The following is a 12,135-nucleotide window of genomic DNA, read 5'->3' as shown; positions in this document are numbered from 1 at the left end:
ATAAGATTAATCTATAAGCTAACAAGTCTACTAAGCAGATTAAGGCCGACAATATAGCTCTATACGATGCCCTTAGATACTAGTACCGATACCGTAAGATAGAGCCGGAGCTAGCGAGGTTTACGTTCGATACACTCGCTATTCCGCTTATATCGGACTCTCTAGAGCGCTCCTTTAGCTCAGGCCGTGATATAATTATATATAGACGCTCAAACCTTATAGACACTATTATTGAAGCCTGTAGCTGTCTACGTAGCTAGTACGGAGCACTAGGTAGTGACGATGTGGACGATGAGGTGGCTATCGAGAATGACTATAAGGACAACTTCTTCACACGAGCTATAGAGCCTGGACCGGAGGTTGTAGTGACAGCAAGCAGCAGCAGCGGCAGCAACACCTTGTGAAGATACAGACCTTCCTAATTAGGAAAGTGGTCACCAACTGGTATGTATTGGTAGGCTCACTCAGCTATAGGTTATTGGTATGGTATGGACAAGATGAGTACCGGTAACCATACCAATACACTCACTGCTACGAGACGGTTAGCATCTGACAAAGACTTTCCTCAGACAAGACTTACAGCGCTTTGATTCATGTGGTCCATGGCAGTTCGTGCTCTGGCCGCATCCGCGAACGTCAGCTCGAACGTCCCAGATCCACACATCTTGCACTGCTGCACTGGCATGTCAAAGGGACTCATGTACCTGCTGATCTCGGTGGCCTTGGGAAACCCGGCGACAGTTACTCGGCGACCTTCCTGTATGACCTTGGCATCTGGTGGAGAGGAGGTCGCGCGGATGTGTGTCAGCTGTAGTGTCATGACCCTCGGTGCGGTAGGGGTACCTTGGTAGGCTCCACGAGGACCTGTCGGCAGTGATGACAAGTTCTTCGGTAGTGCGTAGGGAAGACCTGAGTGAGTGGTGCGACTGGTCGGTGGTGGTGGCGGTGGTGCGGCAGATGGCACCCCCCGAGGGGTGTCGCGCGGAGATCGAGTCGAGTAGTTGCTCACCAATGCAGCAGGTGGTGGCGGCAGCGGAAATTTGTATCGCGACACGGGTGCATTGCCGCTGGCTGGACAGTTCTGGGAAGTGTGCTCGTTGGTTCTCTTGCGCTTTGCACCGTGATTTCTCATCAGCGTACGCTACCTCAAGGGTATTCGTCCAGCCTACCTTGGCTCACCGGGCTGCGATGACCCTGGGTTGGTCAAGCTCGTGATCTTGCGGTCACGTCCTGCCGCTTGCTTCCGCAGCTCCTCCTTGTCTGCCAGCGATTTGGTGATAGTGCGGTCGCGATCAGACATCCACTTGCGCAGTTGAAAGACTTGGTCGTGGCTCGCCTTGGATCTGGCCTTCTCAGCGCCAAGCCCACCTCGCAGCTTGTGCACTTCCTGGGTCATGTCGCGAGACTTGGCACCATTGGTCGAACTGGTGTGTAAGTGAGGCTCGTTCTTCTGGAGTCGAGTGAGCTAGTCCTGGTGGTTTGCCTCCCTCTCGGGGGCGTTCAGCTGTGCGCGCAGGTCGCGCTCCGTCTCATCGTCCTTCGATGGCGCTGAGCCACAACCATCTTCTGTCTTCATGGAGTTGTTCAACTCTGTCCATTGCTTGTCCCTCTCGGCGACGGTCTCTGTGAGCTCGAAGATCTGTCGCTCTGCTTCCTGCAGTTTCTCGAAGTAGGCCTTGGCCAAGCCGGTGGACGCCATGTCGCGCGGGTCGGTTGAGGTCAGACTCAGAGTCAGGTTTAGGATGCGAGATGCGGGTCAGCAGAAAGCGCGCTGAGAAGTTGTTCGGGAACGAGCTGTTAGATGAAGATGAGAGTGATGGATATGGAATTAGAGCGAAGCACAGCTCCGCTATGCACATGCGCGATTGCCAAAACGTCTTAGTGTCACAACGTCTCATCCTTTCACTTCTCGGTCCTTCTCCCAATCTATGAATTACACGCTCTCGCCAATACGGTGACGGCGACTGTATACAGCCCCTAAGCAACAGCTGCGGAGGCTGCTGGATACATGTCGAATTTGCCAGCGTCGCTACCGCGCCTGCTGGTGTCGCGCCAGCCATTGTAGCTGCCGTTCAGAGAAGCAGTGTAGTACGTGACACGATCGCTACAGAATTTACTATCAGCGGAATACTCATCAAAAAGTCACAAAGTAACTCACCTGTCGCTGAATGCAGCCCGGATGCGGAACTGGGTTGGGCTGTTTGGCCTCAGGGGAGTGAGCGGCAGGTACACCTTCACACTCTGCACACCATCAGAGCTGCCATAGGTAACGGTGCAGGGCCTCCAAGTCTGGTCGTTGCGTGAAATGCCCGTTGTCTGGCAAGAGGCCGAGAAGCCAGGGATGTCATCATCACCATAGCTGGTGATTTGGAAGGAGTACTGGCAGCGGGCGTTGGCGCAGCGGGCGTCAAAGCCCGAGATGTGCCAGAGATTGTCTCCGCTGTCGCTTTGGGGTGCTGCAACTGCTGCTGCTGATGCCATGGAGGCCAATCCGAGGCTGAAGGCGAGGGTCGAGGCAACGTTGGAGAACATCTTGATATTTGTGGTTGGTTGAGGATTTAGTAAGGTTTGCTGAATCTGGTACTGTGGCTGTCAGTCGCGCTGTTTTGATGCTTTTCTTCTGGAGTCCACAGTCATGCCTTATATGGTTTCTCGCCCTCTCCCGCCAAGCTCGTATCCTTGATGTGCAATGTCGTGCCAAAGCAAAGCAGATTTTAGATCCATACCCGCAGGCTAGGATCAGGCGTCCGCAGGAGGGTCAGTCTAGAACAATGACACGAGACGGAACGATGCTCCGTTTATCGCGGCCATCACACCTCGTCTGATTCGTGGTCCAGTCGGCGCAGTACTGAAGGTGGAATGATGAATACATGACCCGAGACTACCGAGGCTGACGAAGTCAACATACTTCATCAAGGATCCTATTTTGGGCAATAAGCCTCAAGTCTGGATCTGCGACCAGGGTGATACAAGCAGGCCGACCCTGAGAAAGTCGGCCACACGGTATCATGCTGCAACAACGCGGTCCTCTGGCAGTCTTCTTCTACCACGGCATAATTACTTCATTTTTCGTTTGTATCCATCTGTAGCATCAAACACGAGGTTACACCTGCGGAAGATGTTGCAGAGTATGTCTGCGACTCGGGCCTTGTCAAAATATGCCAGGCGGTCTTATCACAAGTCCAAAGTCGTTTTTGGAGTTGGGACAGTCGCAAGACTATGAATAGAGACTGCACTTGATTTGATTGCATATCGAAATTAGCATCGATTCCGTTCAGGCAGATGTCTAGGATAGTCGCCTGCTTCACGAGACCTACTGGCGGGTAAGGTAGTCTCGCAAATGGCCTCATCACGGCATCCGCGCAGCATTTTTATAAGAAACCGGTATGGGTTGCCTGCAAGGTGGAGTAGTGCGAGAATGCGAGTGTTGCGAATAACGTTCTTCGCTCGCAATTCGCGTGCGATTAACGTCCTTCGCATATACCTCGATCTCGGCCGAAGGAGGCCGATTACCCCCGAAGGACGTAGATATCTGCTCACTCCTAGGCGGTCCTTCGTCCGGCTTGCTGCCTAAGGCTAAAAGATTTTCCTAGAAAGCGATAGCGACGTCGTAAGCAAGCTATCGGTAGCGACGACATAGCGTCGTTTTAGAAGTAATAAAATAAGGCCGTACAAAGGGTACCTTTACCGTCGTCACCGTCGTTACTACTATACCAGTAACGGCATGCGATAATGCGAGCTATCGCTATACTAGATTATGGTCTTGGCATCGCACGCGCGAATATGCGTGCGAGGAACGTTATTCGCACACACCAGCTCCCCCCTGGGCCCTGGTTGCCTCATGCCACTGTTTGATGAAGCCATCTGACTTTGACCAGGTGTAGTACATGTAGGAGAAGCAGTACTTTGTAGGCCAGTGCAATCTGAAGAAGCTTCCACAACGTCGCGATACTTTCTTGGCGGAATCAGACTAGTAGATGATACATGTGAAAGTGCGTATCGACGTGATGATTGAGGTGAAGTGAAACCTGGAAGGTGACGGGGAAAGTCGCTCGGCTTGAGTGGAGTTTTCGGCGCACGGACACTTCAGACCAAAGTATACCTCGAATAGCAATTCATTGCGATGCGGTACAACCCTCCCACTAAAGTTCACCAATCTCCGTAATGTTCGCACCCAAGAGCCTCGTGCTGCTCGTATGCGCTGCCCTCTCAACCGCCGCCCGCCTGACAGTCTCGATACCATCATCACAACTCCTCCCGAACCCTCAGACACTCCCATCGTCATCCCACGCGGTCCTACTAGGACCACCCGGAGTACGATACGATGCACTGATGCGGCGCGATGACACTTTCGTATTCCCAGACGTGCCAGATGCAAGCTACCTCCTCACAATACATTCCCGGGACTACTTCTTCCCACCACTCCGGGTCGATGTCACGCAGAAGGAGGGCGAGAGTACACAGACGGTAGAAGCATGGCAGACATTCAGAGGGAATGAGTGGAGTAACAAGGGGCCATCTTATGGCACGGGCAAGGAGGATCTCACCGTGGCTGTAAGGCCGTTGGGACAGAAGGACTTTTATCAGACACGAGGTGGATTCAGTGTGATGAGCTTCTTGAAGAGTCCTATGATCTTGATGGGCTTGGTGTCTGTGGTCTTGATCTTTGGCATGCCATACTTGATGGAGAACAGTACGTTATGCAGTGGTGATCCTGCGGCATTGAGTTCTACTAACACTGTACAGTGGACCCGGAAGCAAAGGCAGAGTTCGAGGAGATGCAGAAAAAGTCACCGCTCATGGGCTCACAAGGCGCAGCAAACCAGCTCCAGAACTTCGATCTTGCTGGCTGGATGGCTGGTAAGAAAGCTCCTGCCGCTGATAGCAATTCAGATGGTGGTAGCGCGAGGAGGAGATAGCATACCACTAGCATCAAAGACATGGTACAACACTGTACAACCTCCCCATTTCCTCGGAAACGCGAGCACAACAGAAAAGTTGCCTTCCACGCATCTCGTGTGCACTAGTGGGCCATGATATGCCTTCAGCAGTATCGACAGCGAGCATGCAGTGGCAGGCCGGACTTGCACTTCAAGATTCGAGACCAACTATCTTGTCGATATCTCGCCCAGCTGGAATCACTAACACGTCACGCATTGTTGACATAGAGCACTAATAGCACACCTTCGCATTCAGAAAGCGGCCGCGTCAAGCTTTAGGCTAAACGACTGCGGAGCAAGCTGTCCGAGCTGCATCTACAAAACTACAATGACTTGACTGGAAAGTATACCTCGCTCAGCATGGCTCCCATCAAAGTCGGCCTGGTAGGGTATGGCTCATCTGTCAAGATCTTCCACCTTCCTTTCATCCTCCCGAACCCAGATCTCGAAGTCCACGCCTTCTTGCAACGAGCTGAAGCGCCAGAGGACAAGTCGAAAGTCGAAAGTGGCAAGCATTGCACTGTAGACCATCCCAATGTCCAACACTACAGAACAGCCAAGGCCTTCTTTGGCGATGGAGATATCGAGCTGGTGATTGTGTGCACTGGACACGACACACACGCCGAGCTTGCTGAACAAGCGCTGCAAGCTGGAAAGCATGGTATCTCAAGCTTCGCTCGGAGAGGTATATGCTGCAGGCTGACATAAGACAGTCGTCGTCGAGAAACCCTTCACCATAACAAGCGCCGAAGCCGACAACCTCATTGCCGTAGCCAAAAAGCAGAACAAGATCCTAACCTGCTACCAAAACCGCCGCTACGACTCCGACTTCCGCACAGTTCAGAATTACATCCGACAAGGCATCTTCGGCCGCATCACAGAGTTCGCCAACCACTACGACGTCGATAATCCACCTTGGATCCATAGTGACCGTGAACCACGACCTGGTGATGGACTGTTGTATGGACTTGGGAGCCATTCGATTGATCAAACGCTGCAGCTCTTTGGGCTGCCGAAGTCTGTGACAGCATTCAGTAGAACCCTACTGACGAAGTCGGATGATTCCTTTACGATTGTGCTGCAGTACAGTGGTGGGCATAAAGATTTGATCAGTACGATCAAGACGACTGTCGTTGCGCCCATTGGGCAGCATCTTGCGTTGAAGTTTTGGGTTAGAGGGACGAAGGGGGTGTTCATCAAGGTATGACAGTGTCCAGCGAACAAAGACAGCATCGCTAACGCATTTTGCAGAACGGCGAAGATATGCAAATCGAGCATCTCCTCGAGAATGGCCTTAAGCCGACAGATCCCACCTTCGGCGTAGAGCCAGAGCGGTATCATGGATACCTCACGACTCGGAAAGACATTGATGAGAAGTTCGAAAAGCCGAGTAGTCAGACAAGCGTCAAGTTCGATAGGAAGGTGCCGAGTAAGCAGGGCTCGTATTTGGACTACTATAAGGATGTTGTTGCTGCGATTCGAGGGGAGAGGGAGGTTGCTGTGAAGCCGGAGCAGTCGCGAAATGTCATTAGGGTGATTGAGTTGGCGAATGAGAGTATTGAGAAGGGGGTTACTGTGGCGTGGAGTTGATGAGGGTGGTGTTGATAGGTGTAGATAGAAGGAAGGCGTTACACGAAGCAGGTGCGAGTCACTCGAACATCATGGTGTGCCGTCCTCATTGAGTTCTGCCCTTGATATCCAATACCTGGCATGAGACGAACTGCTGTCGTTACACAAAGAGAATGTTTCAACGCGCCTCGGCGGTAGACGGACTGAAAGGCGAGCTCGGACCCAACGACAACTTCAAGTTGAGAGCTCTCAGTTCCAGGTTGTTTTCCTTCGTCCATTGCATCGACTACATCATCGCAACATCACTCACTTCCTCCCACACCACATCTACAGTACAATGTTCGCCGCACGCAAGGTCTCGCAGTCCGTGCTGGGTGGTGCCTTCCAGCGCAGAGCTTTCTCTGCCACAGCCGCCGACGTGAGTATCAAGAGAACCATCAACTGACGATCATCACGAAGCCATTGAGAGCTTACATGAGGATGTCTCCAGCTCTCCAAGGTCGTCGTCCTCGGTGCCGGTGGTGGTATCGGCCAGCCGCTGTCCCTCCTCCTCAAGCTCAACCCACGAGTCACTGAGCTTGCACTTTACGACATCAAGGGCGGCCCAGGTGTTGCCGCTGATGTCGGCCACATCAACATGAAGAGCACTGTAAGAATGGATGAAAGGATAGGAATACGGTACAATGGCTGAACGCGCGCAAGGTCACTGGCTACGAGCCAACGCCAGAGGGTCTCGCTGCTTGCTTGAAGGGCGCTGAGATCGTTGTCATCCCAGCTGGTGTTCCACGCAAGCCAGGCATGACCCGTGATGGTATGGAAATTCGCTACGAACTGCGATGCTGGCAATACTGATATGATGGTACAGACCTGTTCAACACCAATGCCTCGATCGTCCGCGACCTCGCAAAGGCTGCCGCCCAGCACTCCCCAGACGCCAACATGCTCATCATCTCCAACCCAGTGAACAGCACCGTCCCAATTACCGCTGAGGTCTTCAAGAAGGCCGGTGTCTACAACCCAAAGAAGCTCTTCGGTGTGACCACCCTTGACGTCGTTCGCGCATCACGATTCATCTCTCAGATCAAGAACACCGACCCAGCGAACGAGAACATTGTCGTTGTTGGTGGACACTCTGGCGAGACCATTGTCCCACTCCTCAGCCAGTCTGGCCACGATCTCCAGGGTGCTGAACGCGACGAGTACGTCAGGCGCGTGCAGTTCGGTGGTGACGAGGTCGTCAAGGCTAAGGATGGTGCTGGTTCCGCTACCCTCTCCATGGCCATGGCCGGTGCCCGCTTCACTGAATCGCTCCTCAAGGCCGCTCAAGGCCAGAAGGGCGTTGTTGAGCAGACCTTCGTTGACTCGCCTCTCTACAAGGACCAGGGCGTCACCTACTTCTCATCCAGCGTTACCCTCGGACCAAACGGTGTTGAGGAGATTCACCCAGTTGGCAAGGTCAACGAGTACGAGCAGGGTCTCCTCGACAAGTGCCTCAAGGACCTCAAGGGCAACATCGAGAAGGGTGAGAAGTGGGCACAGAGCAACCAGTAGAGGGTTGCATGCTGAGGAGCCGGTGTAAAAAGTGCGACAGCAGGGTTCAGCTGTGTATGCTGAAGGAGGCTTGATGCATAGAGCTTCTGTACCTACATTGTAGATTTACCACGGTTCAAGATTCCTTTCCGTTCAGAGCGATGCCAGGTGGCATGCTTCACTTGACACGTCGTACTCCTGGACATTGCATCCAATCATCGCGTAACACACAACGCAGACCACAGCGCGAGTGCTTCCGGCATACCTTGTCACTTGAACAAGGCTTTCGATGAAACCCCCGCTTGACCGTGCTACACTTGGCAAGACGACAGCGCATCTTCACTTGGTGCAATCGCCTGCCAGTATTCTATGCCTTCACATCACTCCGGCCCAGGACCTCACTTCAGCCTTGAGCACTAACAACCAACCCACGTGATACGTTTCGGGGAACAAACGCCAAGTAGGATCCCCTTTTGAATACCTTGGACCATCCGGGATTCAGGAGTGCAGCCATAATAAGTCTCCGTCCAAGCCCGAGAAAAACAGTCAACCATTTCTACCATAGCCGACAGTCCATATTCTTCACCACGCTGACCCTCGGTTCTGGCTGTTGAATCTGCAAAAGACGTTCGCCCTTTTCTCGGAACAAAGAGGAATCCACGCTCCACATCGACTCCAGATTTTCGTTTTCGAGACACTATCGGCCCAGGGTTGGCCGACACTTCCGTGGGGTCTGGTCTGCTGTGCGTCGCGTCACGAGCCGTTGGAAGAGCACGAGCTGTGGGACGTGAGAAGCGGAGATTGAGTGAGAGTTGCGACTCCGACGGTGTTCTTCTTCTTCTTCTTCTTCTTCTTCTTCATATGAACGTCGGCCAGAAGTGTCAACAAGAACACTTGTGAAGTGCAAGGGCATTGTTCTCGTGAGAAGACAGGAGACAGGGACGCATCAACGCGAATCGCTATTGCCGAGGTCCATTTCACTTCGACATCGGCTCTGACCAGCCGACCACCCGAACCCGCCATCAAGCTACGGCATCTTTCGAGATCGCCTGGAGCTGTCCATACCGCGGAGGACGGGGGTTATCCTTATTGTTTCTTCCCTTCATCATACCCTGTGGAGAGACACCTGCCATCTTCTCGCGAGAATTCCTCTCTATTCTTACCGCGCAGTTGGCATGTTCGGGGCGCTTTCGCGAAGGCGTGGCCTCATTTCTGCTTCTACTTCTGTGTACCGAGGGATAGCTGCAAGCGTGAGTTTGCCCTGCACATCTTGTGTACTCGGCATGAACTGCCGTCATAAAGCAGTGCGTGCCCGACTGACATGCTCTCTTCTTCTTTGTAGAATCACATCAATATGGCGCCTCAACAAAAGCGAAAGAATAGCGGCTTGCCCGAAGGCATGCTATCCTATCCACCACAATTACGACGATCGTACTGACAGCACACTTTCTTGCAGGCTACCGAGAGGACCATGCCAAAGGCGCAATGCTCAGATATGAGGACTCTCTCCCCAGCTTACCTGTTCCCTCGCTCGAAGCGACGTCGAAACGATACCTCAAATCCGTCCACCCGCTCCTCACCCCTGCCGAGTACGAGAACACCAAGATGGCTGTGGACGCATTCGTGAAGCCCGGCGCTATTGGTCACACACTACAAGAGAGACTTCTCCAGCGATCGAAGGATCCAAAGGTGAAGAACTGGTTGTCGGAGTGGTGGAACAACGCGGCATACCTTGGCTACCGTGACCCAATCGTCCCATACGTTTCGTACTTCTACAGCCACCGCGATGACCGGAAACGAAGAGACCCAGCAAAGCGCGCAGCTGCGATTTCGACTGGCGTTCTGGAGTTTGCAAAGCAAGTGAACGACGGATCCCTCGAGCCAGAATACATGAAGAAGCTACCCATGGCCATGAGCTCGTACTACTGGATGTTCAACGCATGCCGTATCCCAGCGAAGCCAGCCGACCATCCAGTGAAGTACAACCACGAAGACCACCAGCACATTCTCGTCATCCGAAAGAACGCCTTCTTCAAGGTGCCCTCCCACCACAACGGCCAGCAATTGAGCACGAAAGAGCTAGAACACCAATTCAGGCGTGTGTACGAGATGGCAGACAAGGCTCCAGCAGTCGGCGTCATGACAACCGAGAACCGTGACAACTGGACAGAGATGCGCGAGCGTCTGATCAACTCGAACGCGGGCAACAAGGCTACTCTTGAGGCAATTGAGTCTGCATCGTTCGTAGTCTGCTTGGACGACGCGACACCAATCACCCTCCACGAGCGATCGCACCAATACTGGCACGGAGACGGCGCAAACCGCTGGTTCGACAAGCCAGTGCAGATGATCGTCAACGACAACGGTACCTCTGGCTTCAACGGCGAACACAGCATGATGGACGGCACACCCACACATCGCCTCAACGACACTGTCATGCACTGGATCTTCAACGAGAAGCTCGACTTTGAGAACCCACAGCTACGATCCGACATCCCCGACCCAATGCCTATCCGATTCCAGCTCTCCGGTGAGAACTACGCCGACGTCGCTCTAGCCACCACCCACCACGTCGGCCTCATGAGCCAGCACGAACTCCGCGTCGAGGCATTCCAGGGCTACGGCAAGGGTCTCATGAAGAAGTTCAAGTGCTCGCCTGACGCATACGTGCAAATGGTGATCCAGCTCGGGTACTTCAAGTTCTACGGAAAGAGCCGACCAACCTACGAATCTGCTGCCACCCGCCGCTTTCAGGAAGGACGAACCGAGACTTGCCGAACTGTATCTGATGAGAGCGTTGCGTTCTGCAATGCTATGCAACATCCTCTTTCGACTGATGCTGAGTGCCGCGAGCTCTTCCGCAAGGCAATCTCGGCGCACACTGAGTACATCACGGCCGCCAGCGACGGAAAGGGTGTAGATCGCCACCTCTTCGGTCTGAAGAAGCTCCTACAGAACGGCGAAGACACTCCCGAGATCTTCAAGGATCCAGCATATGCTTACAGCGGTAACTGGTACATCAGCTCTTCGCAACTCAGCTCGGAGTACTACAATGGATATGGATGGTCGCAGGTTATTGATGATGGTTGGGGGTGAGTTCATGGACAAAGATGATGATTTGATGAAGTGGAATGCTAACGATGAACAACAGTATTGCCTACATGATCAACGAGAACAGCGTCCAGTTCAACATCGTTAGCAAGAACCTTGGAGCGGAGCGTATGGCTTTCTTCCTCAATGAGGCTGCGCAGGATATTCGTGCGGTTATGGAGGCCGAGGCAAGCGAGAAGCCGAAGGCGAGGCTCTAGATCATCGACACTGGGATCCTTGTGGCTACCATCGTGCATCGCCATCATTTCGAGTTGAGAACGTCTTCAAGGGCGTCACAATCGCGCGAGTTGGAAGAAGGGAAGGTGACGGTGACCTGAGTTTTGCATTAGACATCTATTTTTTGCATCTGCATGTGGTTGACTTGATGAAAAGGTAGCGACCGAGGAACGGCGTTGCCACTTCGACTGGATCTTCGTGTGGGAGATCTGGATCTATTTGTACAGGACGATGGGGCTCTGGTTGATTATGTCGTGTACTCGAATAGGACACGATGAGGTCTGAAAGCGCATTTTTGGTCTCATCACATATGCCGGGCCCTGCCTTGCAGAGTCGGTTGTTCAGTGCTGTTGATTCTGTGCTGACGGGTTGATAGATATGGCAGGCTTGGTCTTGTGCATTTGGGGGAGGTCGAAGTCTTCACGTTCGTGGCTTCTCTTAGGGCCGCTGCTTCCTGAGATCGCTACTTCCTGGGATCGCTACTTCCTCTACTACCTGGGACCGCTACTACCTCACCCCGCAAGAGCACTCTTTCTGCAGTTGTACTACAAGCCAACGACACACGAATCGTCAAGGTGAGTCCGCACCATCCCACATTCTGATCAACGCAAATATCTGAATCAACAACTACAGCATCATTACTCAGCCCAACGCAGATATTTGATCCAACTACAGCATCAATACCCAGCCCGACGCACAGATCTGAACCAACTACAGCGTCAACACGGCACTATCATGGCACCATCAATCGCACAAAGCAATCCCCAAG

The 12,135-nt window shown here is 53.1% G+C and overlaps 7 protein-coding genes across 7 annotated transcripts; 4 read left to right on the top strand and 3 right to left on the bottom strand.

Annotated features, from left to right (window-relative positions):
• Nucleotides 1–741: 741 nt before the first annotated feature.
• Nucleotides 742–1,396, bottom strand: CLAFUR5_03876 (uncharacterized protein; the record flags this gene model as incomplete). The annotated part of the gene is made up of 3 exons (XM_047903024.1): nucleotides 742–774; nucleotides 1,010–1,071; nucleotides 1,180–1,396. The coding sequence occupies 3 exons, from the start codon at nucleotides 1,394–1,396 to the stop codon at nucleotides 742–744; spliced, it is 312 nt and encodes a 103-aa protein (XP_047757958.1).
• Nucleotides 1,397–1,465: 69 nt separating this feature from the next.
• CLAFUR5_03875 (uncharacterized protein) lies at nucleotides 1,466–1,699 on the bottom strand (the record flags this gene model as incomplete). Its single annotated transcript, XM_047903023.1, has 1 exon — nucleotides 1,466–1,699. The coding sequence occupies one exon, from the start codon at nucleotides 1,697–1,699 to the stop codon at nucleotides 1,466–1,468; it is 234 nt and encodes a 77-aa protein (XP_047757693.1).
• Nucleotides 1,700–1,977: 278 nt separating this feature from the next.
• CLAFUR5_14660 (Ecp20-1) lies at nucleotides 1,978–2,532 on the bottom strand (the record flags this gene model as incomplete). The annotated part of the gene is made up of 2 exons (XM_047913808.1): nucleotides 1,978–2,104; nucleotides 2,159–2,532. 2 exons carry the CDS (start codon nucleotides 2,530–2,532, stop codon nucleotides 1,978–1,980), a joined length of 501 nt encoding a protein of 166 aa, XP_047758591.1.
• Nucleotides 2,533–4,164: 1,632 nt separating this feature from the next.
• Nucleotides 4,165–4,919, top strand: CLAFUR5_03874 (UPF0620 protein; the record flags this gene model as incomplete). The annotated part of the gene is made up of 2 exons (XM_047903022.1): nucleotides 4,165–4,693; nucleotides 4,747–4,919. The coding sequence occupies 2 exons, from the start codon at nucleotides 4,165–4,167 to the stop codon at nucleotides 4,917–4,919; spliced, it is 702 nt and encodes a 233-aa protein (XP_047757960.1).
• A 381-nt stretch (nucleotides 4,920–5,300) lies between these two features.
• CLAFUR5_03873 (uncharacterized protein) lies at nucleotides 5,301–6,530 on the top strand (the record flags this gene model as incomplete). The annotated part of the gene is made up of 3 exons (XM_047903021.1): nucleotides 5,301–5,601; nucleotides 5,654–6,141; nucleotides 6,192–6,530. 3 exons carry the CDS (start codon nucleotides 5,301–5,303, stop codon nucleotides 6,528–6,530), a joined length of 1,128 nt encoding a protein of 375 aa, XP_047757963.1.
• Nucleotides 6,531–6,846: 316 nt separating this feature from the next.
• CLAFUR5_03872 (Malate dehydrogenase, mitochondrial) lies at nucleotides 6,847–8,060 on the top strand (the record flags this gene model as incomplete). Its single annotated transcript, XM_047903020.1, has 4 exons — nucleotides 6,847–6,927; nucleotides 7,000–7,158; nucleotides 7,212–7,320; nucleotides 7,375–8,060. 4 exons carry the CDS (start codon nucleotides 6,847–6,849, stop codon nucleotides 8,058–8,060), a joined length of 1,035 nt encoding a protein of 344 aa, XP_047757962.1.
• Nucleotides 8,061–9,214: 1,154 nt separating this feature from the next.
• On the top strand, nucleotides 9,215–11,347 carry CLAFUR5_03871 (Carnitine O-acetyltransferase, mitochondrial; the record flags this gene model as incomplete). The annotated part of the gene is made up of 4 exons (XM_047903019.1): nucleotides 9,215–9,289; nucleotides 9,382–9,436; nucleotides 9,496–11,131; nucleotides 11,191–11,347. The coding sequence occupies 4 exons, from the start codon at nucleotides 9,215–9,217 to the stop codon at nucleotides 11,345–11,347; spliced, it is 1,923 nt and encodes a 640-aa protein (XP_047757697.1).
• Nucleotides 11,348–12,135: the final 788 nt, after the last annotated feature.

The sequence above is a fragment of the Fulvia fulva genome, chromosome 2 (genome assembly GCF_020509005.1).
Source record: "Fulvia fulva chromosome 2, complete sequence".
Lineage (NCBI taxonomy): Eukaryota > Fungi > Ascomycota > Dothideomycetes > Mycosphaerellales > Mycosphaerellaceae > Fulvia > Fulvia fulva.
The sequence above is the reverse complement of the archived record's forward strand: the minus strand, read 5'-3'. Positions and strand labels throughout refer to the sequence as shown.